This window comes from Vombatus ursinus, unplaced genomic scaffold (assembly GCF_900497805.2).
Source record: "Vombatus ursinus unplaced genomic scaffold, bare-nosed wombat genome assembly UNPS02010394.1, whole genome shotgun sequence".
NCBI lineage: Eukaryota > Metazoa > Chordata > Mammalia > Diprotodontia > Vombatidae > Vombatus > Vombatus ursinus.
Genome location: NW_020950172.1, coordinates 2,239,997 through 2,265,826, shown reverse-complemented (window position 1 = coordinate 2,265,826; position 25,830 = coordinate 2,239,997). Strand labels below are relative to the sequence as shown.

At 54.5% G+C, this 25,830-nt stretch overlaps 1 protein-coding gene across 1 annotated transcript in view; it reads right to left on the bottom strand.

Annotated features, from left to right (window-relative positions):
- TBC1D22A (TBC1 domain family member 22A) overlaps window positions 1-25,830 on the bottom strand; it is a 306,894-nt gene that overhangs the window by 47,110 nt on the left and 233,954 nt on the right. Inside the window, exon 11 of the mRNA XM_027854296.1 lies at window positions 5,387-5,482. Coding sequence (XP_027710097.1) covers window positions 5,387-5,482 — 96 coding nt within the window. The remainder of the gene's footprint in view (window positions 1-5,386; window positions 5,483-25,830) is intronic.

Genomic DNA, 25,830 nt, shown 5'->3' with positions numbered 1-25,830 from the left:
CGGTGGCGATGATGGGGATGCACGATAATGATAAAAGCTAGCATTTACAAGGCACCTGATAAATAGGAAGGGGCTGCCTTAGCAGGCAAGGAGGCCACTGGAGGGCCCTCCAGGCGAGAACAACAGAACCTGCTCTAGAACGCCTGAGCTCAGTGAATGTGGCCCTTTGGCAACAGCGACATCAGCAGCAAAGCCGGCTAATAAGCTTGAACGTCGCGGGATTTGGAACTGGAAAGGAGCCCATAGAAGAGCTAGTCCAGACAGACAGAGAAACTGAGGCCCGATGAGGGGGAGTGACTTCCCCGAGATCGCCCAAGGATGCGGATCCTGGTCTGGGACCCCTTATACTTGACCACTGTTGAGAGGGAGGCAATATAGGGTACTAGACTAAGCCCCCAACTCAGAGTCAGGGAGCCCTGGATTTGAGGCCTAACCTTGGGATACAGGGAATCGATTGTGCTCAGTCACCCATGGAGGAGCTCCAGGGGCCGTGGCAGCTGCAGAAGCCCCCCCTCCCCTCGCCCTGGGCTCTTCTCCAAAGCTGGCGGGCATTATTATACAGTCCACTGCACAGTAATTTACTGGGCTTATTTCCACCCAGTAGGCGTCTTAAATCTCAGCAGAGTGCGAAGGGTGTCCCCTTGGGCACCGATGGAGTCCAGCCGGTCTGCTCAACTCTGGAGTTTGGAAAGACAAAAGGGAGCCAAATTCTTCAAACCACCCAGCCCTCCTCAGGGTCTGCAGCGAGCTGCCTGCCGAGTGGAGGCCCCCGGCCTTCGCTGGCCATTCAAAGCCCTCCGCAACCCCCTCTTCGAGCTATGGGCTCTTTGCCTAAACCTGCAGAGTGACAAATTACTGACCTACACTGACCATGTGGACTGAATGATGAGTCCCTAAATCTGGGTCTATGCCCCAGGGCACGCACCGGAGCAGATACAATCCCAATGCTCCCTCTAAAACATCCTCTAAAAACATCATCCTGAGTTCAAATCTGGCCTCAGGCACTTGCCAGCTGTGTGACCCTGGGCAAGTCACTTCACCCTGTTTGCCTCAAGTTTCTCATCTCTGAAATGGCCTGGAGAAGGAAATGGCAAACCACTCCAGTATCTCTGCCAAGAAAACCCCAAATGGGGTCACCAAGAGTCAGACAGGACTGACGTTCAGGACTGAACAATTTGGAGGGTGACCAGAACATTCCCTAACCTAGGCATCGTCCCGTTACCTGCTCCACAATCCTCCTAGAGACCCAGACTTCCAACCTCCTCGAGTGTTTGCCTGCTTCTCTCTCCTGCTCCCCTAACTCCTTAGCCTGGATCACACACACCAAAGCGCTCAGGCCCGGGCCTTCATGGCTTTCATTTCTGTGTCCCTGGCACCTCCTGCATCCAAGGCGCTTAATAAGCGCTGAATTCAATCAAAGGAGCCAGGACTTGAGCTCCGGACTCTGCCCTGCTGCCACAGCAGGGGCCATTCACCTACCATTGTCCGGGTTCCCCACACTGAGCTCTCCAGCCCCGTGTGCTGCCAAGTTCTCTTTATATAACTTCTGTTTTCTCTTTTCTTTCCCTCACTATTCAGGTCGACTGTCCACAGCCCACTTAGAGCATTCACAACGTGCTTTCTGTCTAGCCTCTACAGTATCAAAGCATTAATTTTATTCTGTAGCTTTGGGGAAAAAAATCAATAGCCTAATTTCCCCATCTCTCCCCTTCTCCATTTGCTCACTGACACCCAATTTCTTCTGATTCGTCTCTTTCCCTTGCCTTGTTTCCCACTTCTCCTGAGGACTCTTCCCTGGGCCCAGCTGCCTTCCTTCAGACACGGGGGTTGCTGGGGCTGGCCAAATGCCTTAATCGGCCACACCAGTCGTATCTAATTACAACGAGACGGCTGGGTGGTGGTTTTTAAACAAATGTGATAAAACACGCCACGCTGGTAAATAGGGGTGAGCGTTAGTAGTTACACTGGTCAAACTGGTCACAAATTGTGAGCACCAGGCAGAGAAACATTCACTTCGAGCCTCCCCTGAGCAGCTGGGTTCCTGGCGACTCCCCATCACGGGGAGGCACCAAGTCTGGCCGCTCCAGGATCCCAAGGACCGCAAGAGCTAGCTGGGGCAGAGAGGGCCACAGAGGCTCAGGACAAGGAGGCTTTCCCAGGGTTGTGCCAAAGGTGAGGAGGGTGGTCGGAATGCCCGTCCCTTCCTCCTCCCCATTCCTACGTTCTTCCATGCCCATTTCTGGACTGTCCTTAAGAGTTCTGGGAACTCACTGTTCCCGCCTTGTTGCTGTGGGACCTCTGGGCTCATGGTGCTGCCCATGTGACCATCCTCCTCCTCCTCCCTCCCCCACAGGTAAGGACCTCTGGTGCCTCTCAGAGGCTCCTTGGTGCCCTTCCCTTCTACACTTGTCAGCCCCTTTGGAGGGAGGAGCCAGACCTACAATCAGCAGCATAGGCCCTGCCAACCACAGACACAGACACGTGGCAGAGAGACCCCTGCAAGCTCCTTGGATCCTCACCCCAATCCTGGGAGGGCCACAGTGCAAGCCCCGCCATCGCCGTTCTGGAGTGGGGTTCTGAGGCTGACTGACGCCTCTCGTCTACCCATCATCCCAGTTAGTGAACGAGGGAGCCCAGACCAGAGCCCAAGTCTTCTGCCAAGCCAAGGGGAGGGTCAATGGGGGAGGGGAGGAGGAGATGCGTGCTGAATGCCTGAGCTACTGGGAGCAGAAACAAGGTCCAGGTTCAAATTCAGCTCAGGCAAGCTGCTTCCCTCCCAGGCCTCCTCACCCAATCCGTAAAACAAAGTCACTGACTCTCAAATCCTCTGAGCTCCTCTCTGATGAAAGAAAGGCCCAGGGGCGGAGTCGCTCCCCACCTCCACAGGAAATGTTGCACATGGAGAGAGACGGCCGCTGGGGTCTCCTTGTCAGACTGGGAGCGCCCCGAGGCACGGGGCTGTGGCCTGGCCTTTCATTCCGGCCCCAAAACCGAGCCTGAACCTGGCCCACAGTGAACATCTCGCGAATGCTCTGCTGCCTGACTGTTCCACGCAGGGAGTCGATTGCAGTTCGAGCACTGCGCAAAGACGGGAAAGGGGGCGCATGAGTGAGCAGCCGCGCATCGTTTCTCCATGGGCTTTTCGGGGCCCATCCCTCTTACAGACTGCCAAGCCCTGATCCTTTAATTTCCTCAGAATTACGTCCCCTCCAGCCAGGACATCCTCCGGGCGTCCTCCCCCCACTCGAGTTTCTCATCCCATCTTTCTCCTACCTAGCATTTCTGCAGCTGACTGTGCGACTGGACCCAACTGAGAAGCAGGTCTGTCGCTGCAAAGGCTCACGATGGAAAATGCCGTCCGCATGCAGAGAAAGAACTGCGCGGACTGTCCGCTCTCGCGTCTTTGTTTTCTTTCTTCTTTCTCGCGGTTTCTCCCATTGGTTCTAATCCTTCTTTACAACATGGCTAATGTGAAAATAGGTTCAATATGAATGTATATGTCGAGCCTGTATCAGATTGCACGCCGTCTTGGGGCGGGGGGAGGAGAGGAAGGGGGAGAAAATTGAGAATTCAAAATCTTATGGAAGTGATTGTTGAAAACTAAAAACTAACTAATCTTAAAAAAAAAGAGTTCTGTCCCTGACCCCGGCTCACAAAAGGACGCCAGCTCAAACACTCACCAAAGAACCTAATTTGCTCCAGGGCGGTCTTAAAGGGGGCACTGCGGCTGGATCACGGGAGGCGACCTTTCCACAGCCCTGTGCCCAGGCCGGACTACCATCCACCCATGCGGCCTCAACCTGTGTAATCTACTCTGTCCCCCCAAAATGAAGCAGGGCAGGGCGAGGCAAGGCTGTTACCGCCCGCTGCTCCCCGCTCCCAAACACAGTGGGAAGATGGAGGGGTGGGAAGCAAAGAGGGGAAGCTTCCCAGGCAAGCTCTGTCCGTCCTGGCTAGGGCCCACCCGGGGCTCTGCCTGACTCAGTTCCCTCCCTAGGCCCCTTCCGCTTCTCTGTAAAATGGGTCTAAGCCTCCTGGCCTCCCGGGGCACAGGCTGGGTAAACCAAAGAGGATGGCATCCCTCACCACGCCGGCACAGCTGGCCGCCATCCTGGGACCGGACATCCAGGCAGGAGGGTGGTCGACAGAGGACGGCGCGGCTGCACGGCTGACGTGCCACCCTCCCCCCCTCACCAAGCGGCGCCTTCTCCTTTCCGCCCCCCATCTCCCTGCCACTGGAGTGTTCGGCAGGGATATAAACTGTGCTGTAAAGATGACTGGCTCTGGGTCACCAGTTACTGTTTCCTATATCAAGTAAATCAAACTAACTCGGGGCGTCCCCAGTCTATCCTTCCCTCGGTAGCGGTGACACGAGGCCACTCCCCAGTGCAGGGGACTGAGTGCTGGGCTCTGAGTGGGGAGGGCCCGAGTTCAAATCCCACCTCAGACACATATAAGCTGGATGAGCCAGCGTGTCTTTACTTCTAAAATGGGAATCACAGCATCTGCTCCCAGGACGGGAGGAGGGTCCCCTAGGTCAGTGGACGAAAAGTGTTTGGCCAACCTTAAAGCCTGTGCAAATGTCAGCATGGATCATCCTGGCGGTTGTTGTAAAGAACACGGCCCCAGAGCCAGAAGGAGCAGGGGGCAGCAGGCTGGGCTGGGCTGGTTTGGGCTGGGCAGGACAGACTGTGGCATCAGAGTGGGAAGGGTGAAAAGAAGCCTCGGAGGGCACCCACGTGAGCCCAGACTAGAGTCATTTCCCTTCCATCTTCCCCAGTAAAAGGTCACCCAGCCTGAGGCCCTCCAGTGACAGGGAGCTCACTACCTTCCCACAGCCTCTCCATGCATCTCCTCATTTAGCCATCTGGGACCAAGCAACACAAATGGAAGCCTGGCACCTTCCAGAAGACGGCTCTTCAAAGGACAATGGGGTGAGCGGCCGGAGGAGGGGGAGCTCCCAGACGCAAGAGGCAGCAGGAATACTCTAGCCGCAGAGCTACAGCCTTGGAAGCTGATGGGGTGGGGTTGGTGAGCTGAGGGAGAGGAACCACGCCCACCACAAGCCATGTCCTGCTTGGCTGTGCCCCTGGCCCCCACCCCACTCCCCCCAGCACTGTCCTGCTTGTGTGTGCCGCTGGCCCCCACCTCCACTCCCTTCCCCTCCTGAAGGGGCACTGCCTCCCCAGGGGTTCAGCCCTGCCAGCCTGGGCCTGAGTCATGTCTCTCCAGCAGGCAGCGCTCTAAGGGACCCCCGGAAGAGCAGTGGGGGCTCCTTCTAGGACTCTTTCACAAACAGCCCACAGAAGTGAAGTCTAATCAGCTTCCTTCTCCTCTCCCCCTGGAAAACCGAGCTTGGGCTCATTGAGAGAAAGCTTTTACTTACTTGGAAATCTTTTTCTTCTAAAATCTTTTTTCTCCATCTCACGAGGAAAGCCGCACAGACGTACAAATGGAAGTGAGAAAAACCCTCGGGTTCAGACTGAAAAACACGCCAAGAAAGACACAAGAGATTGGTGACTGCGCCGCCCCACTGCCACCCCTCACACGAGGGGGCTCGGGGAGCTGGGCTCTCCCCGGGGGGACCCGGCTCCACACATGCAGGCAGAGCCAGGGGATGTGGGGGTGCAGCAGAGGCAGCTCCCTACCTCTGGGCTGGTGATCAGAAGACCCGCAACCTCAGTCTCCTCATCAGCAAAATGGGTACAACCTTCTCCCTCACAGCACTGTTACTGGGATCAAACCAGGGTGATTCAACTCAGCTCACCAAGAAACGCTCACAAGGCACAGGGAGGGGGAGAAATTGCTATTGGCAGACTGAGCTGGGAGAAAGGTGAACACTAAGTCTTGTGGGCTGGTCAGGGAACGGCCTGGATTCCCCATTGGGATGAAGCGGCCAGCGGAAGGCAGGCCAAGAAATCCAGCTTCTGGGTCCAGGCTCGGGGCAGACCCAGCTACATGATGCTGAGCAAGTCACTGGCACCCCCTGAGCCTCAGTTTCTTCACTGGTAAACCAAGGGTGGTGATAAGAACATGTGCACTGCCTCCTCAGAAGGGCAGGAGTGGGGAGGGCTACGGCTTTAATGCCTCCACTACCCAAGGACCCTAGGTCTGGGCCTAGAAGGGACCTCGGGGCCATTGTGTCCAATCCCCTTCTTTTACAGAGGGGGAAACTGAGGCCCAGAGAGATGGTCACAGGTGCTAAGGGGCCAAGCCAGGGTTTGAACCTACGCTGCCTGAGCTCAGACCCAGCATGTTCCCTGCTGCCTGCTGGGATCTGTGCCTCCATGTGGACGGCACCCCCACTCTGCACCGGGAATCAAGGAGAAGCCCCGAACCCGGGTCCTGGCTCTGCTCTGCTCATCCAGCAAGTGCTTATTAGGTACTTACCGTATGCAGGGCCCTGTGCTAAGCACTTATTGGGAAGTGGACCTTTTATCAGGGGAGACAACACTTACATACAAAATACACACAGACAACCAGGTGGTTTTTCAAGGGACCCCCAGAAGCAGATAGGGAGATCAGGAAAGGCCTGATGGGTCAGACCTGAGCTTTATCAAGTGACTTGGGGAGAGGGGTGGAAGATGGATGGGGTGGGGTGGGACCAGTGGGGAGGCCGGAAGCAGGCCCCCGATCCGGCAGCAGCCTGGACACGTGGAGCGGGTGTGAGTGACGCAGCCAGGTGGACACCGAGGGAGGAGCCGGGGTGCCAGGGAGGAAGGTGGCACCTTGGCAGAACTGGGAGATTCAGAAGAGAAAGGGCTTGGTTGGGGGCACGTTGAAGTTGAGATGCCAGGAGGGCACCTGGTTCAAAATGCCAGGGCAGAATGTCCCAAAGGCAGGTGGAAAGGGGGAAATGGAGCTCAGGAGACAGGCCAGGGCTGGCTTCGTAGATCTCAAAGTCCTGCTCAGAGATGGCCAATGAGCTCACAGAAGCTCGAGGCCGTCCCTGAGGTCACTGAGGGAGAAAGGGAAAGGTCCCAAAACAGGGCCCTGGGGCCCGCCCAGAGAGAAGGGTGGGATATGGATGGTGAGCCAACGAGATAAGCTGAGAAGGAAGGGAGAGGAGGGTCCCACAAAGTCTGAGAGCAGCGCGTGTCCAGGGCCAGGATGACCAACAGTGCCAAAGGCTAGAGAGGTCCCAAAGGATGGAAGAGTCACCAGACTGGGCCCTTGGGACTCCTCAGTGAGGTCCCAGCTTCGGTGAAGGAGGAGGACCGCAAAGCCTTGGGAAGGGAGGAAAAGGCAGCGAGTGCAGACGGCTTTTAACACCGAGCCATCAAAGAGAACGGAGACCCAGAACCCCGGGACCCCCGCCCGAGGACAGTCGGTCTGTGCAGGAGGTTTGTTTTAAAGATGAGGGAGCCTGGGGGTGGTTGTGGACTTCAGGGAAGGACGAGCAGATGGACAGAGAAAGACTGACCGTCAGTACGAGTGAGATAACATCATTAAATAACGCCGAGCGCTAACAAGGGCACTGCACTTGCAAAGAGCCGCCCATGGTGCCCAGAAGACGGTTCCGGCCCAATCACAAGGGACGGTAGAAAGCAAGTTTTCACTTAGACCAAGACCACGAAGACGAGTTCCAAATGGGTCTGTGACCTGGACAGAAAGCTCACGTCATAAACAATGAAAGAAACCTGGGAAAAACTACCCAGCAGACAGATCTCCAGATGGGAGGAACGCTGGAGGCCAAATGAGGAAGAAAGGTCAGAAGAGAAAACTTGGATGACATCAAATTAAAAGATCTTCTGCATAAACATATCTAAGAAAGCAAAGATTAGAAAGGAAAACAATTAACTGGGGGAAATATTTGTATGGAGGAACTGATTTAAATTTATAAGTAAGCAAGCCATTCACCAAGGCGTAAACGGTCTGAGTGTATGCAGCTCCCAAGGGAAGGAACCCAGGCTATCTCCAGTCAGATGAAAAAATGTTCCAACTCACTGCTAATAGAGAAATGCAAATTAGAGCAATTATGAGATTCTACTTCAGATGCATCAGATGGGCAAAGAGAACAAAGAAGGAAAGTCATCCATGCTGGAGAGGCAGTGGAGAAAGCGGCACAGTGACGCACCGCTGGTGGACCCGCGGACGGACACAACCATCCTGGAAAGAAATCTGGCAGGATGCCCAAAAATGACCAAACAGGGAGTTCCCTTTGACACACCTTCTCCCCCCAGACCAATGCCAGGTCTACACTGGAAAGGAATCAGAAAAAGAGGGGAAGGGGAAGGGGAAGGGGAAGGTTAGCAGCTTTTATGTAGCACCCACTCTGTGCCGGGCACTGTGTTAAGCACTTCACAATTATCACTTTATTTGACTCTCGCAATAACCCGAGGAGGTGGGTGCTGTTCTGATCGTGATGTTACAGTTGAGGCAAACAGAGGTTAAGTGACTTGCCTAAAGTCATCCAGTTATTAAGTGTCTGAGGCTGGATTTGAACTCAAGCCTTCCTGATGCTAGGCCCAGTTCTCTGTCCACTGGGCTACCAGCTGCCTGGGAAAAGTGCCTTTATGTACCAAAAATATTGATAGTAGCACTTCCGGTGGTGGCGAAAAAACTGGAAACTAAAGAGACAGTCCTCACGTGGGCATGGCTGATGCGTTACGGTACCTGAATGGGACGGAAAACTCCTCTGCTGGAATAAATGAGGGCGGAGATGATTTCAGAAACACGGAGATTTCTATGAACTGAGGGATGCAGGGGGAAGTGAGCAGAACCAGGAGAATGATGTACAATGATAATAACATGGCAAGAGCAAGCCACGTAGAAAACTGCAGGACACCGCTCACTGCAAGGACCGTTCACGATGCCAGGAGCTGGGGGAGCCCCAGCAGGGAGGAGCTGAGTGAGGGGCACGCTGCACAGCCCGCGAGGGAAGGTGCTTGGCTTGACTATACACATTTGTAAACAAGAAACCTGTCTTTTTCCCGCCAATGGGATGGAGGGTGGGAGGGAGAAAAAATGGATTTCTGCTCATTTTTTTTTCAATGAGGGTGGAGGGATGTGCTGCTGCAGACATGAAACATGGCAGATCCTTTCCTCTGAGGTCACTGTATCATTCTTAGTTTTACTTGGTTATGAGAGACCTCTCAGGAAGAAGAGGGAGTGATCCGTGAGTGTTTCTGGCTGTTAAAACAAAGCTCATCAGTAAACTTTAGAAGGAAGAAGGCTTGGACTCCCGGTCCCCTCTGGAGGAGGGGCTCCATTCCGGCTTCCACAAGAAGGAGGCCTGAGAGGGCATTTCTCGGGAGCCCGAGAAGGCCTCGGACACTAGGAACGTCCTTCCATTTAGGATACAACATGGGGCAAAACTGAGTTTTATGGCCCTAAGGGGAATTTCTGTCTTCAGTGACGTGGTAAATTATACTAAATAGCTATTTAATAAATAAAACTTTATATCAACAACACAAAATAGGCCTCGGCCTTAATGAAGCTTAACCCAGACAATAAACATCGCTGGCTGGTGCCTCCCGCAGGGGGAAGGAGCCCAGGCTGCTGCAGTGAGAGAGGCCTGGGGTGGACCCATCTACACTGCCAGCTGGAGATCCACACGTGGCCAACGGGCTAGAAAGGTCAGGGTGAGGACAGGGTGCAAGTTGTATCTGTCTACACCTGCATGGCTTGATAGATGGAAAGCCCATCTGTAAAATGAGAGGATTTACCTAGATGGTGGCTGAGACCTCTGCCAGCTCTGAATCCGACGGTCCAGGAATGTTAGATGAGGAAAGTCCACAGACCGGCTGTCACCTTCCTATGGGCAGTGTGCTATGCAAAGTCCACTAACCTCCCAAAAAATCTGCAGCGAATCCACATCATCTCAGTGGTCTGAGCCCTGGACTCAGAATCAGATAAACCTGAGTTCAAATCCAACCTTAGATACTTCCTAGCTGCGAGACCCTGGGAAAGTTAATGAATCCCTGTCTGCCGTGTAAAATGGTCATCCCCCAAGGTTGTCGTGGGGATCAAATCAGATAACATCTGCAAAGCTCTTGGCACAGTGCCTGGCACACAGCAGGCACTAACCCTCTGATTCTAACCCTAACTGTAACCCTAGGAGAAAAAGGCAAACCAATCCAGTATCTCTGCCAAGAAAAGTCTACACAGGGCCACAAAGAGGGGTATGACTGAAAAACAACAACTCTCTCCTCCTTTCTTTTCCTTCCCTCCTCCCTCCCTCTTTCTCTTTCTTCCTTCCTTCCTCCTAAACTACAATTTCCTCAGTGGGGCAGTGAAGGCTCCTCAATCTCTCCCAGCCTACCTTCCCAGCTTTACTTCCCAACACTACCCCGCCAGCTATCTCCATCCCAGCCAATGTGGACGACTCAACAGTTGGCATTTGCACAACTATCCCCACATGGCTACAGCGCACTCCCTCCTTCCTTGCTGCCAGACTCCAAAGACCCACAACTGAAATGCGTGGACTCAGCATCCAGGGGACGATTCCTCAAGACAGTTCAGACTTGGAAAGGCCAATGGCACTGAGCTCAACCTCGCGGCAGAGGTGCGAGCTAAGACCAGCTAGCATGGCGATGACATCTCATGCCCCAGCATGGCGTCCTGTGCTGACATCACTGCAGACGTGACCCAAGAAGGGAGGAGGACCGGGAAGCCATCCCCTCCCCGGACCCGTCGGCTGACGGGCTGGGGCAGCCTGGCTGGCACGTGGCCCGGCTGATCTTGCGGCGCGTCCACCCTCCCAAGTCATCCCCCATTTTTGTTTTTCAATTCAGGATGAGCCTTTGCCTTTATCTCTCCTACATTTATCTGTGGACATCAGATGTCTCTTAGTGTTCATCAGTAGCAGTTTACTCTGCTAAGGATTCCTGGGGCGCAGGCTCCTGGCGAGGCCCGGCTTCTTCCTCTCCAAAGGGAACAGAGCATCAGGTGGGCTTGTTCTCCCACTGGCCTGGAGGCCTGCAGCCTTCAACGAGGAGCCCGCACTTCCTGCCCTGGGGAGCGGCTCAGAGCGAAGACACAAAGCCGGCCTTTCTGGGCCTGGGAGAGGGGGCCGTGCTCCACAAAGATGGCACCTCCACCACGGCCCACAGCATTAACCTACACAAAGGTTCTACAGACACTGCCGGCCTCCGAGGCTTTAGAGCCAGGCCGGAGGGGACCGCAGGGCCTTGCCCCAAGTTACACGGGCAGTGAGAACCAGAACGGGGACCCGAACGCAGGGCTTCTTCCTCCACATCCCACCTTCTTTCCAGAATTTCCATTTCTGGATGTTTCCCCCGTCAGGTAGATGTCCTAGCGTCAGCCAGGTGTGGTTAAGGGCAAAGACCCTGAACATGGAGTCTGCGAATGCCAAGTGAAAACCCTTGGAGAGTAGGCACGGCGCCTCATTTGTGCCAGGAGATCATCCCCCCTGTGCCAGCTGCCTCACCAGGGGGTCGTGCCCGGAGGGATTCTCTGTGCTCAGAACATACAGGAACAGTAGCCGCTAGCAGAAGGGGAATTATTAGGACGCGGTCCATCCCCAATCAACAAGCTTCCACAAAGTGCCTACTATGTGCTGGGCACTGAGGCCACAGAGACAAACGTGGAAAAGCCCCCGCCCTCAGGGAGCTGGCAGTGCATCGCAGTGAGAGATCGTTTGGGACTGGATGTGTGATTTCAGGATCTCGGGGGCTCCCAGTGAGCAGCGCCCCCACTCATGTGTAAAGCGGCATCCTGCAGAGAGCTAAGGGTCACGAGGCTGGTGGGGCCAGGTGGAATCTGAACTGAGGCCTTCCACAGCCACACCCCCCCGCCATACCCCCGTCCCCATCCCCTAAGCTGCACTCTCTTCTTATGGGGTATATATGGAGAAAGCAAACAAAAGAACTCTGGGGAGAGAGGGAGAGGGAAAAAGAGACGCGCCAGTGGGCATGAGCCGCTGGGGGACAGGATAAGGCTCCACGTACGAGGTCACGCGTGCGCTGGGCCCTGAAGGGAGAGGTGAGGAGGGAGGGCACTGCGGAAGGAAAGGCGCAGAAATGGGGGTCAGGGTGTTGTGGGCCAAGAACAGAAAGCTGGCCAGTGTGGCAGGAGGGCAAGTGACGTCCGGGGAGAGTCAGGGCAGCTAACCAGAGAAGCGTGTCTTTTATTCCAGGGGAAGGGGGGCCCAGAGTTGAGTGGGGGAGCGCAACGGTAGGCCTGTGCTGAGGGACAACTCCTTTGCCAGCAGCATCTGTCGGTAAAGGTTTATGAAGCACCTACCATGTGACAGGCACTGTGCGAAATGCTGGGGGCACAAAGAAGGGCAAAAGATGGTCCCTACCCTCAGGGGGCTCCTCATCTAAAGAGGCAAGACACCGCGTCAACGAGTCTCTACAGCACACACACACATCTGTGCGCGTGTGCATGTAGACGGACATATGTACACACACACACACACACATACACACACACACACACACACAACTACCTGTAACCAACCAGGGGAGGAAAGGCCCCAGCATGAGCTGGCTGGGCAGGCCAGGCAGAGAGAAGCCAGGAGGCAGAGCATGCCAGGCCCGGGGCAGTGGGAGGATGGCCCGGGCACATTCGAGGGGATCAAAGACGCGTCTATCCCGTCCTCCCCAAGAGAGCCCACACCGCCTCTGTCCCTTCACCTCTGAGGGCTTCATTAGCGCTCCCCCGACACCATTTAAGTGAGTGCCCAGCTGCCCTCACTGCGTGGCAGGTTATCATCCCAAGCGACCCAGAAGCCTGTGCTTGCTGCTCCTATGCAGGCGCCACAGGCGAGCTGGAGCCTCACCCTCCGTGTGCCAACCCTGTCTGAGTCACCCCATGGCTGGGCCAGGCGTTCCAGGAGGAAGGGCCACGGACACAGACAGGGTGTGATCTCCATCAGAGCAGGTCTCCGCACGTCCTCTTTCCCCCAAATCCAGCGTGCTTCTGGGCAGGATAACACCATCATCCCAGGTTAGCAACTTCAGTGCCATGCATAGCACTTTCCTCTCCCTAGCCCCACAGAGGCAGCTGGGCAGCTCAGTGGATAGAGTGCCAGCCTAGAGCCAGGAATACCTGAGTTTAAATCCAGCCTCGGACACAAGCCGTGTGACCCTGAGCAGATCATTTAACCTCAGTCTGCCTCAATTTCCCCAGCTATAAAATGGGGTAACAATAGTGCCTACCTCCTGGGGCTCTTGTGAGGACCAAATGAGATAATATTTGTAAAGCACTGTGCAAACCTCGAGGAGCTACGTAAGTAATAATAATAATAATTGCTGTTATTTCCAATCAGCTGCCAAATCCCATTGTTCCTCTCTCCACTCCACCCTTCCCATCTGTCCCCCTTGGGTCACTCACCTGGCCACCTCTCTAGCTCAGGCTGTTTTCACCTTTCCCACGGACTGTTACAAGAACCTCCTGTGCCCCCACTGTGCCCCATCCTCCGTATAAAGCTGCCAGTGTAGGTCCCAACACACACTCAGTCAACTCCAGGGGTTCCCCACTGACTCTGGGCCCAATCCTCGACTCCCTGGTTTGGCCTGTGAAGCCCTTCTCGAGCTGGCCCCAAGCTACCTGTCCAGCCTCAGCACACGGCATGCTGCTTCTTGCACACGCTATGGTCACCCAAACCGGTGTCTGGCTGTTCCTCACATGCTTAGAAAAAACACAACCAAAATCTCCAACTGGGAGGGGAAATGAAGGCAGGAGACCGTCCACGAGTCAGAACTATGTGAGGAAGGAAGAACGGGGTGAGCCTGAGAGCACTGGGCTGATGGGAGTCAGGAATCAGAGACAAGGCCCTGGGTCTGGGCCCAGCGTCGGGTCTGCCCAACAAGCCGGGGATGTGGCCAGCTCACGACACACTGTGGACTGTGGTGTGGGGTACCTGTCAATAAAAAGCGTCACAAAAAGAGAAGAGGGGCGTCCACACCTACCCTGACCACGTGGGCCAATCGGTCTCTGCCCCAGAGCGTGCAGTGGAGCAGAGGCAATCCCAGTGCTCCCTCCAAAAACAAAAGGGATGAGGCTTCCACTCCCAACCCAATGGACAGACAAGTTGGGAGCAGGATAAACCCGGGACGGTAAGAGGACCTCCCTCAAGGCACCGCTGGGAAAACCAAGCGACCCAGTCTGCATGGAGTACGCGGCAAACCTTCCGGTGCTACCATGTACATGTTGGCTCACATCACAATTGTGTATGCCCTTAACGAGGGAACGAACATCATTTCATCGTTAGATCACCCCCTATAAATATCTCTTTTGTGCATGCCTTCTAGTTACATAACACACGAGTCCAGCGGTGCGTGCATACAATTTATAGAGAAGTGGATGGCTTGGTCTCCGGGCCATCTTGCTACGTTCTGCTCCACCAGGAGAGAACGCCAAGGAGAGGAGACTGAAGATGAGCCCAGGGTCCCAGGAGCTTTCTGAGATGTCTCCCTAGGCAGGGCTAGACCCCCATCTTTAAGCTCTACCACTTCTCACCACCAGGCCAGTTCACTTCCACCGGACACGGGGATTTCCTTGCAGCAAATGCCAGATGCACTTTCCTGAGATCAGCTGACTCCCAGTCAGTGGCATTCTGGACCAAGGGCTTTCTCAGTGACTGAGTCTAGCCCGTGTAGAATAACTCACAGCCGTTTTAGTTTAACAAAACAAAGCCGAACAGAACACCCTCTAGTAGGAGTGCGCTCACTTTCTTTAACTGATAATAGCACACGATCAAAATCACCCAGAGAACCCTCCAGCGAGTTTGGTTCCGGCTGCATCCGCGGCAGGAGGTGGGTGTGCGCTTGGCTCACTCTTCTCTCTATCACAGCTGCATGTCTATGAGTTTTTGCTCCCATCCCAGACAGGAAGCTGCATGAGGGCAGGGACAAGAGGTGAGACACAGCCCCCAGCTGAACGGTTAGTGCCTACCAGAAGTTCTTAACACCCACGTTTAGCATGTGCTGCTGAACTCCTCATGAAATGAGGCAAAGTGGTAGATGCGTCAGTGATCAGGGGACACCCCCTCTGTGAAACCGGGGAAGGGACATCCAAAGGCTCAGCAAGGTCAGAGACCAGAGCTTCTAAGCAAGGCCAAATCTAAGGAAAGCTGGCAGCCAAAGAGGAGATAGAGTGAGGGGGAAAATGAAGACAAGGAAATGACCCCAGTGGGGCCAACTTGAAGCTCTGCTCTCCACCTGAGGTAATGCGTGTGCCCGCTCCAGGATGGCTGTGGCCCACACCTCAGACTCGTCCTGGCTCCAATGCACCAGTGGGGCTCTGGCCACACAGCCGGGGCTAAAGCTGTGGCACTCTCGTAGCCTCAGTGGTCAGGGAAGGAGAGAAGAAAGGCCCATACACCACAGACTAATTACCACACTCTCTGAGTCAGGCCTGGAGGCCAGGAGACCAGTCCTGAGAGGACATAGCCACACACCCAAAGGGTTTGCTCTAAACTCTTCGGTCCAGGGAGCAGAGCAGGCCTTGTCTAGCACAGAAAATGGGACATTCCCCCAAGGTCATCTTCCAATCTCCATCACAGCCCAGGGTGACCTTGGGCTTCCAAAGCCTATGCCAGCCCTGGCACAGACGGCTGAGCTTGGTCACCAGGGAGTGGCTGGCTTGTGGACCGAGCTGCCCGTGGAGGCCCTTTGCCAAGGCAAGAAGAGCTGGGAGGAAATCAGAGACCTTCCCCAGCTCACCAAGTATTAGGGCCAAGCCACCTGAGCTGGGCACCCAGTTATCGCCGAAGAAATGCCTGCATTCATTCCTCAGGAAGGAGACAGCTGAAATCCACACTGAAGGTGGTAGATTTTCTGTCATTCCCCCCAAAGCCTCCTCTCTCCCCAAATTCCTGCTGGCCTCTGGGTCTCCCCAGTTCACAACCACAAGGACACCCTCTCCTCCTCACACTCCCTCACCCCACAACGCACTCTCTGGCCAGACCCCGAGTCCAGGCCCCAGACCCATTCCACCCTCTGAACGCCGGCGGGCTGCCTGCTTTCGAGCCCACACAGACTGAGCTGAAAGAAATGAGGAGCGTCATGCAAGCCTGTTTGGGGGAGGGGGGGCGGCATTCTTAGACACAGAAATAATCAGAAAGCATCAAAGGTTCCTTCAGGAAGCCACAGATGGGATGCATCTAGATCTCCTTTTTCATCCTAAAAAGCATCTTCAAGGCGGCTTTCAATGATACATTCTCCAGCCCTTTGAAATTGTACACAATTGCCTCAAATATTCAATTAATTAGCAAAAGAAATCGCCACTCCCAAGGGACTGGCGCATTCATCCCAATTCCAAGCTACAAAATACATCTGCAAAGACGTCCAATGGCGGCCCAAGCCTTTGGAAAGGAGACAAAGGCAGGAGGTGAGATCGTGCCCACCAGCACCTGCTCCCCGCGATGCCCCCCTCCGTGGGTGCAGACGCATGCAAATGTGCACGTGAGCAAAGAGGGCTGAGTCTGATCCAAACAACCACCTCCATTTAAAAGTTTTAGCGAAAGCCTACAGACAGATGCACGGGCATCCTGCCTTACTCCCCCGTGACAGAACCAGGTGGGCAGCAGACCTCAGGAGGCGGCCTGGCGAGCTTGCCTCTCCTCTGGAGCAGAGATCAGAGACCATCTTCTTCTTCGCCAGCTCTGAGAGGACTTCCGGAATTATCCAATCTCCAAATGGGCCCCCGCCTGGCACCAGCATTGCCCGCCCCACTGCCCAAGTGGAAGTTTTCAATCAGTCTCTGATGACTCAGCAGCTAGCCACGGCCATCCATCACCGTCTGGTCAGGAAGTCGGCTTGGAAGGATTTGCACTCCCTGTCCAAACTGATCAACTGTTCCCCTTTTTAATTTGGCCAAGAATGTCCCCAACAAATTAAAAGGAAAAGGATCCCGCTGAGGGTCCTGATGATTTTTTCTTTGAAGTAACAAATGACATCGTGCCAGCTAATAATGCAAAGAGGTTCCAGTTCCCTCTAGAGACTGACTGAACCATGCGGGCTCACAGGCCACAGCTTCTGATGAACAAAGCCGATGTTTTGTGAACCACCAGGGAAGGACACCCCAGAAAGCTGTGCAGGGTGGGTTGGGGGCTGGTCCATGTGGATGACAGACATCTGTAACCCAAACATCACCCCCTCCACAGAGGCTTCCCTGATAATCCCAGCTCACACCATTTCTCACCCCACCCCAATCCTTCTGGGCCAAGGTCAGACAGCTAAGCCATGACCCCTGAGCTCACTCTGTTCTCCCCCTCCTTCCAATTCCTATCCATTTTCCAAGGTTCCTCAGCAATGCCATCTCTCCCTCTGAACCCCTCCTTCCAAGTTCCTCGTGGCAGCCTCTCAAAGGGCTACTGTGCATTGTGGCCGATTGGAAATGTCTGCCTGGAGGCTCCCTGCGGCCAGGAGCCCGCCGGACCTCTCTTCTCTTCCAGCTCCCCTGCTCTGCTCCACACAAGACGCTGAGGAAATGTTCGGGAAATCTGAATCTCAGCAGGATTTCCAGACGACCTGTCTTTCTTTGAGGCTGCCACGCGGGCTCCCCAATTTGAAGCAGTTCAGGGTCCCCGAGAGTCGGCCCTTCACCTCAATTATAAAACTGTTCCGTTAAGAGGCGGGACAGAAAGAACTGGGCGTGTCCTTGGAAGAGCTGAGTGGTCAAGAGTCTGTCCAGACCCTCGTTAACTATGGGACTCTTGACAGCACACTGGTTCTCTTTAAGCCTCAGCTTTCTCACCTGGAAAATGGGCACACTGACACTTGTAACCCCTAGGGTCAATGTCTTCAAAGCCCAAGGCGTGTGACTGGGCTGGTCTTGTAACTGTCTTCTGAGACATCATGGGGATCCGGCTGGATAGAAGGAGGACCTTCCAACAAGAACTGTCCGGCAGAGAAATGGGCCTCCCTGAAGAGAGGCAGAGGCCCGATGGCCACTGGGAGGGTCTCGGAAGCAACTTCTCTGGCTCCGTCTAACGCCAAGATCCGATTTTCTCCTCCTCCTCCATCCTCTTTATCTTCCTCCTCCTCTTCCCCCCCCCAGCTCCCTTCCCTTACCTCCCTTACACACACAGGTGCTGGCACAAATTAGGCCACATGCAGACATTCACTATTTTGAAACTACCTGGAGGAAAAGCCCAACCTTCCTCTAAGTCCTGCTCCCTGGGGAATGCAGTCTCTGAATCATCACAAGAACGGCAAAGCCCGATCTGCTGCAGGAGAAATGATGGGGGCATTCTGGAAGGACGAGAAGTGCTCGAGGGACAGTTCACATCTGAAATCACCGTATCATGAGGACTGAGACCTGGAGGGAAGGGGCCTTCAACGTCGCGGGCCAGTTGGAGCCCTTTGTCTTACAAAGGGGGAAACTGAGGCCAGAGAAGCCAAATGACCTGCCCAAAGCCACTCTGGGTGACTAAGAGAGTCAGGATTCAAGGCACTGTGATGGAGAAAAGGCTTCCTTTGGAGCAGAAGGGCCCGGGCTGGAACCCTAACACTTCCACATACTGCCTCGGGAACCAGTTGGGGCCCAGTTCCCCCCTCTATCAGAGCAGACGCCCTTACCCTGAGGCCTCTCTGGCCTTCCCTCAGTCAGCATCTTGCCTGGGGTCTCTCTGCACAGAAACCCCAGCCTCCTATGCCCAGGGCCTACATCCCAGGCTGCCACATGCTTGGGGGACGCCCCTCCCCCGACTGCACTGCTCAGGATGAGAACTTTCTGTGTCACTTCAGCCTGTTTTCTCTTTTCGAACCTGTCGGGCAAATATCAATAGAAGCTAAGCTACAGTGACGGATTTGAGAATTTAATTAGCACGATATTACTTTCTGTTATTAAATACAGCATGTGAGGTTGTTTGAGGTGTGTGCCAGGCACCCCACAGGCATGCTACCATCCTGCAATTAAAGGCTCTGCAGACCAGCGTGGGGTCAGGGCTCCTGGAGTTCAGGGTAGGACGTCTAGGCTGCCAGGACTGGGCGCAATGGAGCGTGAACTGGCACAGGAGCCAGAACACCTGGGCTCTTTCACAATAGTCTTTGTCAGTGAATCAGGAAACCCCAAGACTCCAACGTCCCTCCCAGCTCTGACATCCCCTGTTCTCAGGCCCCTCCCCTCTCCCACATCCCCTGTTCTAAGGCCCGTCCCCTCTCTGACATTCCCTGTCCTAAGGCCCCTCCATCTGCAAAATAAGGAAATTGAACTAAACGACCTCTGAAGTCTCTGAGTTATGTTCATAGGGTCCTTCCAATTGGCCATTTCTTCTCTTTGCATGAATGACTGGGGGCCTCATCTGACAGAGAGACCCCTGACCTTGGAGTCAGGAGCACTGGAGTTTTATGACTGCCTGGTCATGTGACTCTACTGGGCCAGACCGCCGGTGAGTGGCACCAAGCCCCCATGGTCCGGACGCCAGGACTCGCCCAGTCTTGGTCATCCTCTCTCTAAAGCATCTCCTGCACCCTTCCCCTCCTCTCCAGGCCAGGTCGCGTCCTCATCAAACGCTCCCCAATTACCACGGCTCCTGATTGGTGTCCCTGCCTCTGGCACCTTCCTCCTCAGCCCCGCTGCATCATGTTCCTACAACACAGACAGCTCTCAGCACCACCTCCCTACTCACAATGCTTCCGTGGCTCTGAATGCCACCAGGAAAAATACAAAGGCCTCAGCCCGGCATTTAAAGCCTTCCATAATGTGGCTCCTACCACCTTTCACGGCTTTCTCTGATCTTCTCCCTAAGAGCTCTCCAGTCCAAAAGCCACCGCCTCTGCAGGACGTGACTATCCCACCCGGGGTCAGACCCTGGTCTCCTATGTCTGAAAGGCCTTCCCTCCTCACCCCTCCTCACCCCAGATGCCGCCTTCCACAGGAGGCCCTCCTGATCTCCCCCCATCCCCACACACCCCACCAGCTACATACAAGCTAAATGCACTTGCTTCCCCACCCCACCCTCTCTCACTCCTTCAGAGACAGCTTTGTTTCCTCCCTGGTTCTGATGAGAATCACCTGCCATAGAGCTTGAGAGAGACAAAGGCTTGTCGCTAAATTAATGTTTTTAATGCCATCAGTGTAAAACACAAAAATCCACAAGCATTTTGTCTCTTAAGCATCTACTATGTGGCAGGCACTGGCTAGCGCTGGGATACAAAGGCAAAAAGGAACAGTCCCTGCCCTCCAGGGGCTGCCACTCTTGGGGGCCAAAAGCTAAGCAACTCTCAGCTCTCAATCCTGTGCTTTCAGAACCTGGAAGGACAATTCCTCCATCTTCCACCTACTGATGGCAACCCTGTGGATCCAGACCCCGCCATTCATGTGACCTGAGATGTCCTTGTGCTTCTTCTGGGCTCAGAACATGTTTCACACAAGTCTCCCCTCTTAGTTTGACCATGGTGGGATGACTCCTCAATATCGCTTTCCTGGAATAATTTCTTATCCATCATTTTTATAGTAGCACTAAACTTAAGAAGAGACTGGAGTATAAGAGAAAAATCTATTTCATATTATAGCCAGAACAGAAAGCTTTCAATAAATATATAATTTTCAAGTTGAACATAAAGCCTGGGAGGGAGGTGGGGGGAAACTTAGGTTGGCAGGTAAGGCAGCAGCACTGAGCCGGCGGGCCTGCCCCACTCCCCCGACAGCCAACACCAAGGGAGCTGGGCCCTTCCACCCCTCCCCAAACCCTCCAAGACACAAAGCAAGCTCAAGTCCAGGAGCTGCAGGCCTTCCTTGCCAGTAACTTAGTGAGAGACTTCGCCCACCCTGGGCACGGCACAAACGCAGGCTGCCCTCGTAATGGGATAGCGACGTCTACAAACCCCTTGAGTCTTGGGCGGCTGGCGGTCTAGGGGTGGAACTCCTCCTCTGCTACTGCTGCTGTTGCTACCATCACCACTGTGGCTGGTACTGCCATCACCGCTGCTTCTACCACCACCACCACCGCTACCTCCTGACTTCCCTCTTGGGGCCAGTCCATCACCTGACGTGAAACCCTGAAACTCGGCATCGTCACACAATCGGCCCCTCAGTCACTCCTGCCTCAAGCTCCCTAACTCGGCTGAGGTTCCGCCTCCTCCCTGGGCCCAGGTTCCTAAGATCAGCCTCGTTTCTGTCCTCCTTCTCCCTCAGCTCTTCATACCCAAGCACTTGCCAAGTCTTTGTCCTCAGCCATTCCCATCTCTCCCCTCCCTAAGCGGGTGGCACCTGGTTACGTCCTGCTCTCCTCTTTGGCCTGGCCCTGAAGGTTCCCTTTCCCATGCTCCTTCCACTTGGTTTCTCATTATCCCCCATCCCCATGCTCTCCCCCTGACTGAGCCATTCCATTTCCTGCCCCTGTCACCCTCCTCTGCTTGGGACACTCCTCGAGTCCTCTGCAAGGCTGTCTTCCTGAGTTCTCCCCTCCAGGTAGGCAGGATCCTGCACAGCACCACCCGTTTCATTTCTTCAATGGTCAGCACTCATTTCTCCCTGTCTACAGAAGGTGACCTCCTGCCATCATGGTTGTAGGGCATGGGGAGAAAGGGTATGATTCCTGATGCCAGCATTCAAGGCCTTCCACACCCTGGTGACACAATATTTTTCTCTCCTGAGATCTCGCACTACTCCCCTTTGCATAGTCAATGCCCCCACAACCCTGGGCTCCCTGCATTTCTCTGACTCATGACTCTCTGTCACACCATCCGCTGCACTTCTCTTAATGGCTCTGTCAAATGAAAACTCGGAGGGCAAGCTCAAAAGTCACTCCCTCCCACGCTCGCCCTGATCCTCCCAGCTGGAACTGAGGCTTCTCTCGGAACCCCAAAGTCCTCATTCCTCTCCTGCACACAGCACACACCATAGCCACAAGCTCCCAGAGGGCAGAGGTGGCATCCTCACTGACCCTCCACAACTTGCCTACAAGCAGCTTTTGCAGACGCACCTCGTCCTCCTCCCCTCGGTCAGCTGAGTCACCTGGCTGCCCTTGACTTCTTGCCTCCATGCCCTGTCGTGGGTCTGCAGCACCCTCCCCTGCCAGCATGGCACAAATGGCACACCAAGCCCTTGTCCCCACGGTTCCATGTCTTCTCTCTCTCCCTCTGGACTGTCAGCTTCTTAAGGTGAGAAAACATACTGAATTTATTTCTGTAGCCCCCTCACTGATTAGGACTGAACATTTCCCATAGCAGGCACTTTGTAAGTGTTTGGTGAATAAATAGGTGAGTAAGTAAACAGATGCGTAGTAAGTGATCCATTACGCTGAATGGAACTAGGGATTACAAGTGTGGATCAAGTTTCGCCCATCTGAGCAACCCCGTTATCTGGACCAGAGGCAGTCCCAGAGGGGCAGAGGGCCCAGACAATCATTTCCATCTGCATCCTTCCCCCTTCCCCCTTTCTCCTGCCCTCAGTAAGCACGAGGCTCTAAGGGTGACCACAGAATTAAGACCCCCCAGGTGCTGACCTTCCTACAGGTGATGCCGTCCAACCACTCAGTGAATGTCAAATCTGCATAAATACACCTCCTGAATCCCGCAAAACAAATGCATCCCAGCACTACCTTCCTTGCCTCTGCATCCATTTGAAGAAGTTTTCTACGACCTAGGCCTTCTCTGGATGGACGTTTATAAAGAGCATAGAGAGGCAAAGATGGGCGTCTCCTCTGCCATCCCAGCACAAGATGGTGGACAGCTCCTCTCTGCCTCAGGAAAAGCTTGAGGTCTACATGGGACCAACCAGAGGGGCAGGCAAAGTCAGGCAAGGGACAGAAAACACCTTCAGAAGGTGGGCGGGGAGTCTATGTTCAAGTGAAAACAACTACCAAATGTTGCTAAGCACCTGATAAGCACAGGCTAAGCTGCAATGATTTTCTTGGCTTCTGGGTTAGCACGAGCCTTCTCTGACTCCTACTGAGACATGCCTGAGCCCTTCCCTCACTGCCCTTGGCCCTCTCTTGGGTCAGGCTAAGAGCTCCTTGAGGGGAGGGCCCAGAGGTAGCACTGGCACCACCCTCGCCACCCCACGTCCAGGACAAAGTCACTCCTGAAGGGGCCAAGGAGACTGAAGGGGACTTTCCCCAGCACCTGGGACAGTGCTCTGCCACCTCAAGGAATTAACAGCATGGCCTATGTTTGTCAAGGAAATCTAAGCAGTTCCTGAATTCTGCTCCTGAAGAGTATTCAAGTAACCCTTGGCAGGTCTGACCACTCAGCCAGCATTAGCTTCCTACAAGGACCTGGGATTTCTCCACTGTGGTCACTCCCTCCAGAAACAGTGGTCACAACTCCAGCTCCTCAGGGGTTTCTATGAGAGAACATTTCACCTCACCCCCAGCCCAGAGAGCCTCCCCACCTCAATCAGACTGGTCCTGAGGCCGCAGGAGGAGCCCCAGCACCAGATGTGAGTGCCCAGCAAGCCTTGCAGCTTACACACCTGACCAGGGCTGGTGCTTAGCAGGCCTGGCCTTTAAGGCTTCAGGGTCCCATCCAGAGGCACCAGGAGGCAGCCCAGGAGAGGCCCCCAGTGGGTTGAGTTGGAGGCTCCCTTTCCTGCCTTGGGTATTACTCTACTCCAGCAGTCCATGGGGCCGAGGCTGGTGTGAGAAGCCACAAGCTCCCCTGGCGCTGGGGTCCAAGGAGAAGGCCGTGGCCGCCTTGAAAAGCACATGCACATTGGCTCTCCATTGCACAGGCGACTTTGAGGCAGTGCGATAGGATCTGCCACTTAACATCCCGGGCTAAACTCATGGGCTTTTATGAGTTGAAAAACACCCCCAAGTGGCATTTATTAATTCCCTACCAAGAACTAAAACTGGGGCCACATCACGTCGGTGAGCCCCTCGGTGACAAATGGAGGACTGCAAATAATATGTCTAATTATGTATTAAACTAATTCTTTCCTTCACCTTCTGAATTCCTAAACTCCTTACCTCGTGCATCATTTTAATTATTTTTCCAGTTCATTCCCAGGGAAGCTGGCTGATGGGGAACTAATTAATGGATACAATAAAGAAAGTGCCAGCATTGTTCCCCAGCAATCTCTGGCCAGCCTCATTTGCATGTCTTCCTTTCTTCTTCACAATGGCCTTCGAGATGGCGGCCACAAGAAATTGTTAGCTCATTAAAGCCCACACAATCCTATCCATTTCCACAGATAGCCATCAACTAGCACATTTTCCTGGGACAGGAGGCCCTGAATAGGGCAGCCCCCGGAGTCTGGGGCCCTGGGGGCAGGGTTAGCCCAGGTGAGGAAAAAGTCTCTGGCACGTTCTGCCCGATGAAATGATTCTGCTGCTGTTCAGACACACACGTGAACCTAGAGGTGCTCTCCATTTACCTACTTATCTCTCTGGTATATGACAGGTATCGAGATATGAAAGGACAGGAGCCAGGGAGAGGCAGAGCCAGAGCCAAAGTCGGAGAAACATGTCCAGGCAGTCGCTCTACACAGTCAGGAGCTTAGTAGGAAGCGTACAGGACTAGACACAGAAGCCCTGGGTTCAAGTCCTGAGCTTGTCACTGGGCCAGGCTGGTCATTTCGCAGAGAAGACCATGCCTTGCCTCTGGGAGTCCCAGTCTCTTCTGCTTTTAAATAATATTCACAATCCCTACTTTGAGAGGATTACCGGACCATGAACCCAACATGCGTTAGACACATTTTGTGGGTCAAAGGGTGATGTGGCAACAGACTGGAAGGGTGAGGAGTCAAGCACAGCCTGAGAGTCCTAGGAGGCTGCCGGTGCCCTCCGTGACAAAGCACCTACTGTGTGCCAGGCCTGTGCCACATGCTGGGTACACAGATGAAAAGCGAGCCGTGGGGGCAGCTGTCAAAAGGGAGACTCGGCAAACAGCGTCTGAGCACCACAGCAGAGCAGATGGCAACGCTCCGCCACCAAACCCCGCCCCGTCTGACAGCACCCAGGACCTACTTTTCTGCACTTGCTTTGCACTTCTGCAACAAAAGGAAGCCTCCTTTGAAGAGCGCTCCAAGCAAATGGCAGAAGGCCCCCAGAACCCACCAAGCGGAGTCTGCAGAAACAGAGGATCGCTCCTTGTGCCCCCCCAAGGCTGGCAGCGCCTCAGGGAAGCCGCCCAGAGCTGCCCATTTGCGGCACAAACGCGGCCGGGGGCGAGAAGGGAAGGGAAGGTGGCCAGGAGGCCAGGAGCAGGGGGGACAGCAGGCCGAGGCCACATCAGACCACAGCAGGCTTCCGGCTCTCACACAAGTATTTCACCCAGCAATCATGTTTTTAACTGGGTGGCACGCTGAACAAGCCGCCTGGTGCCAAGTGCTCTCAAGGAAGATAGAGAGAGGACACGGGGACATGAAGAGAAGGCGACAGGCCACCAGCAACGCCCCCAGTGCTGCAGGCATCATTCGGGGGATCCTGGGGTGAGGGAGGGGAGGTGGGCAGCCCCAGAGCCCACTGCTGGAGGCCCTGGGGGCGGGGGGCCCTTCCACAGGCCGGGCATTGACCTGGCCCACTGAAGGGATGCGGGCCTCCCAGCTGGCCCACAGGGAAAATGCTCCAAACCTCTTAGCACCAGGCACTCTCTCTGGCTATTGCCCATGCCTGGCATTTTTTCCCTCCTCACCTCCGGCTCCCCACCTCCCTGGCTTCCTTCCAGTTCCAATGAAATTCTCATCTTCCACAGGAAGCCTCTGTCAGCCCCTCTTACCTCTAGCACCTTTCCTTTCCTAAACATCCCTTGTTTTTCTTGTACATATCTTGTTTGCTTCTTATGCTTCCCTGGAGGGCAAGGCCTGTATTTTGCCTTTTTATATCCCCAGTGCTAAGTAGAGACCCTGGCACATACTAGGCACTTAATGTTTACTTATTGACACTTCCCCCATTAATGACTGACCCCTCAGCTCTGACATCCCCTGTTCTAAGGCCCCTCCTCCCAGCCCTGATCTTCCCTGTTCTAA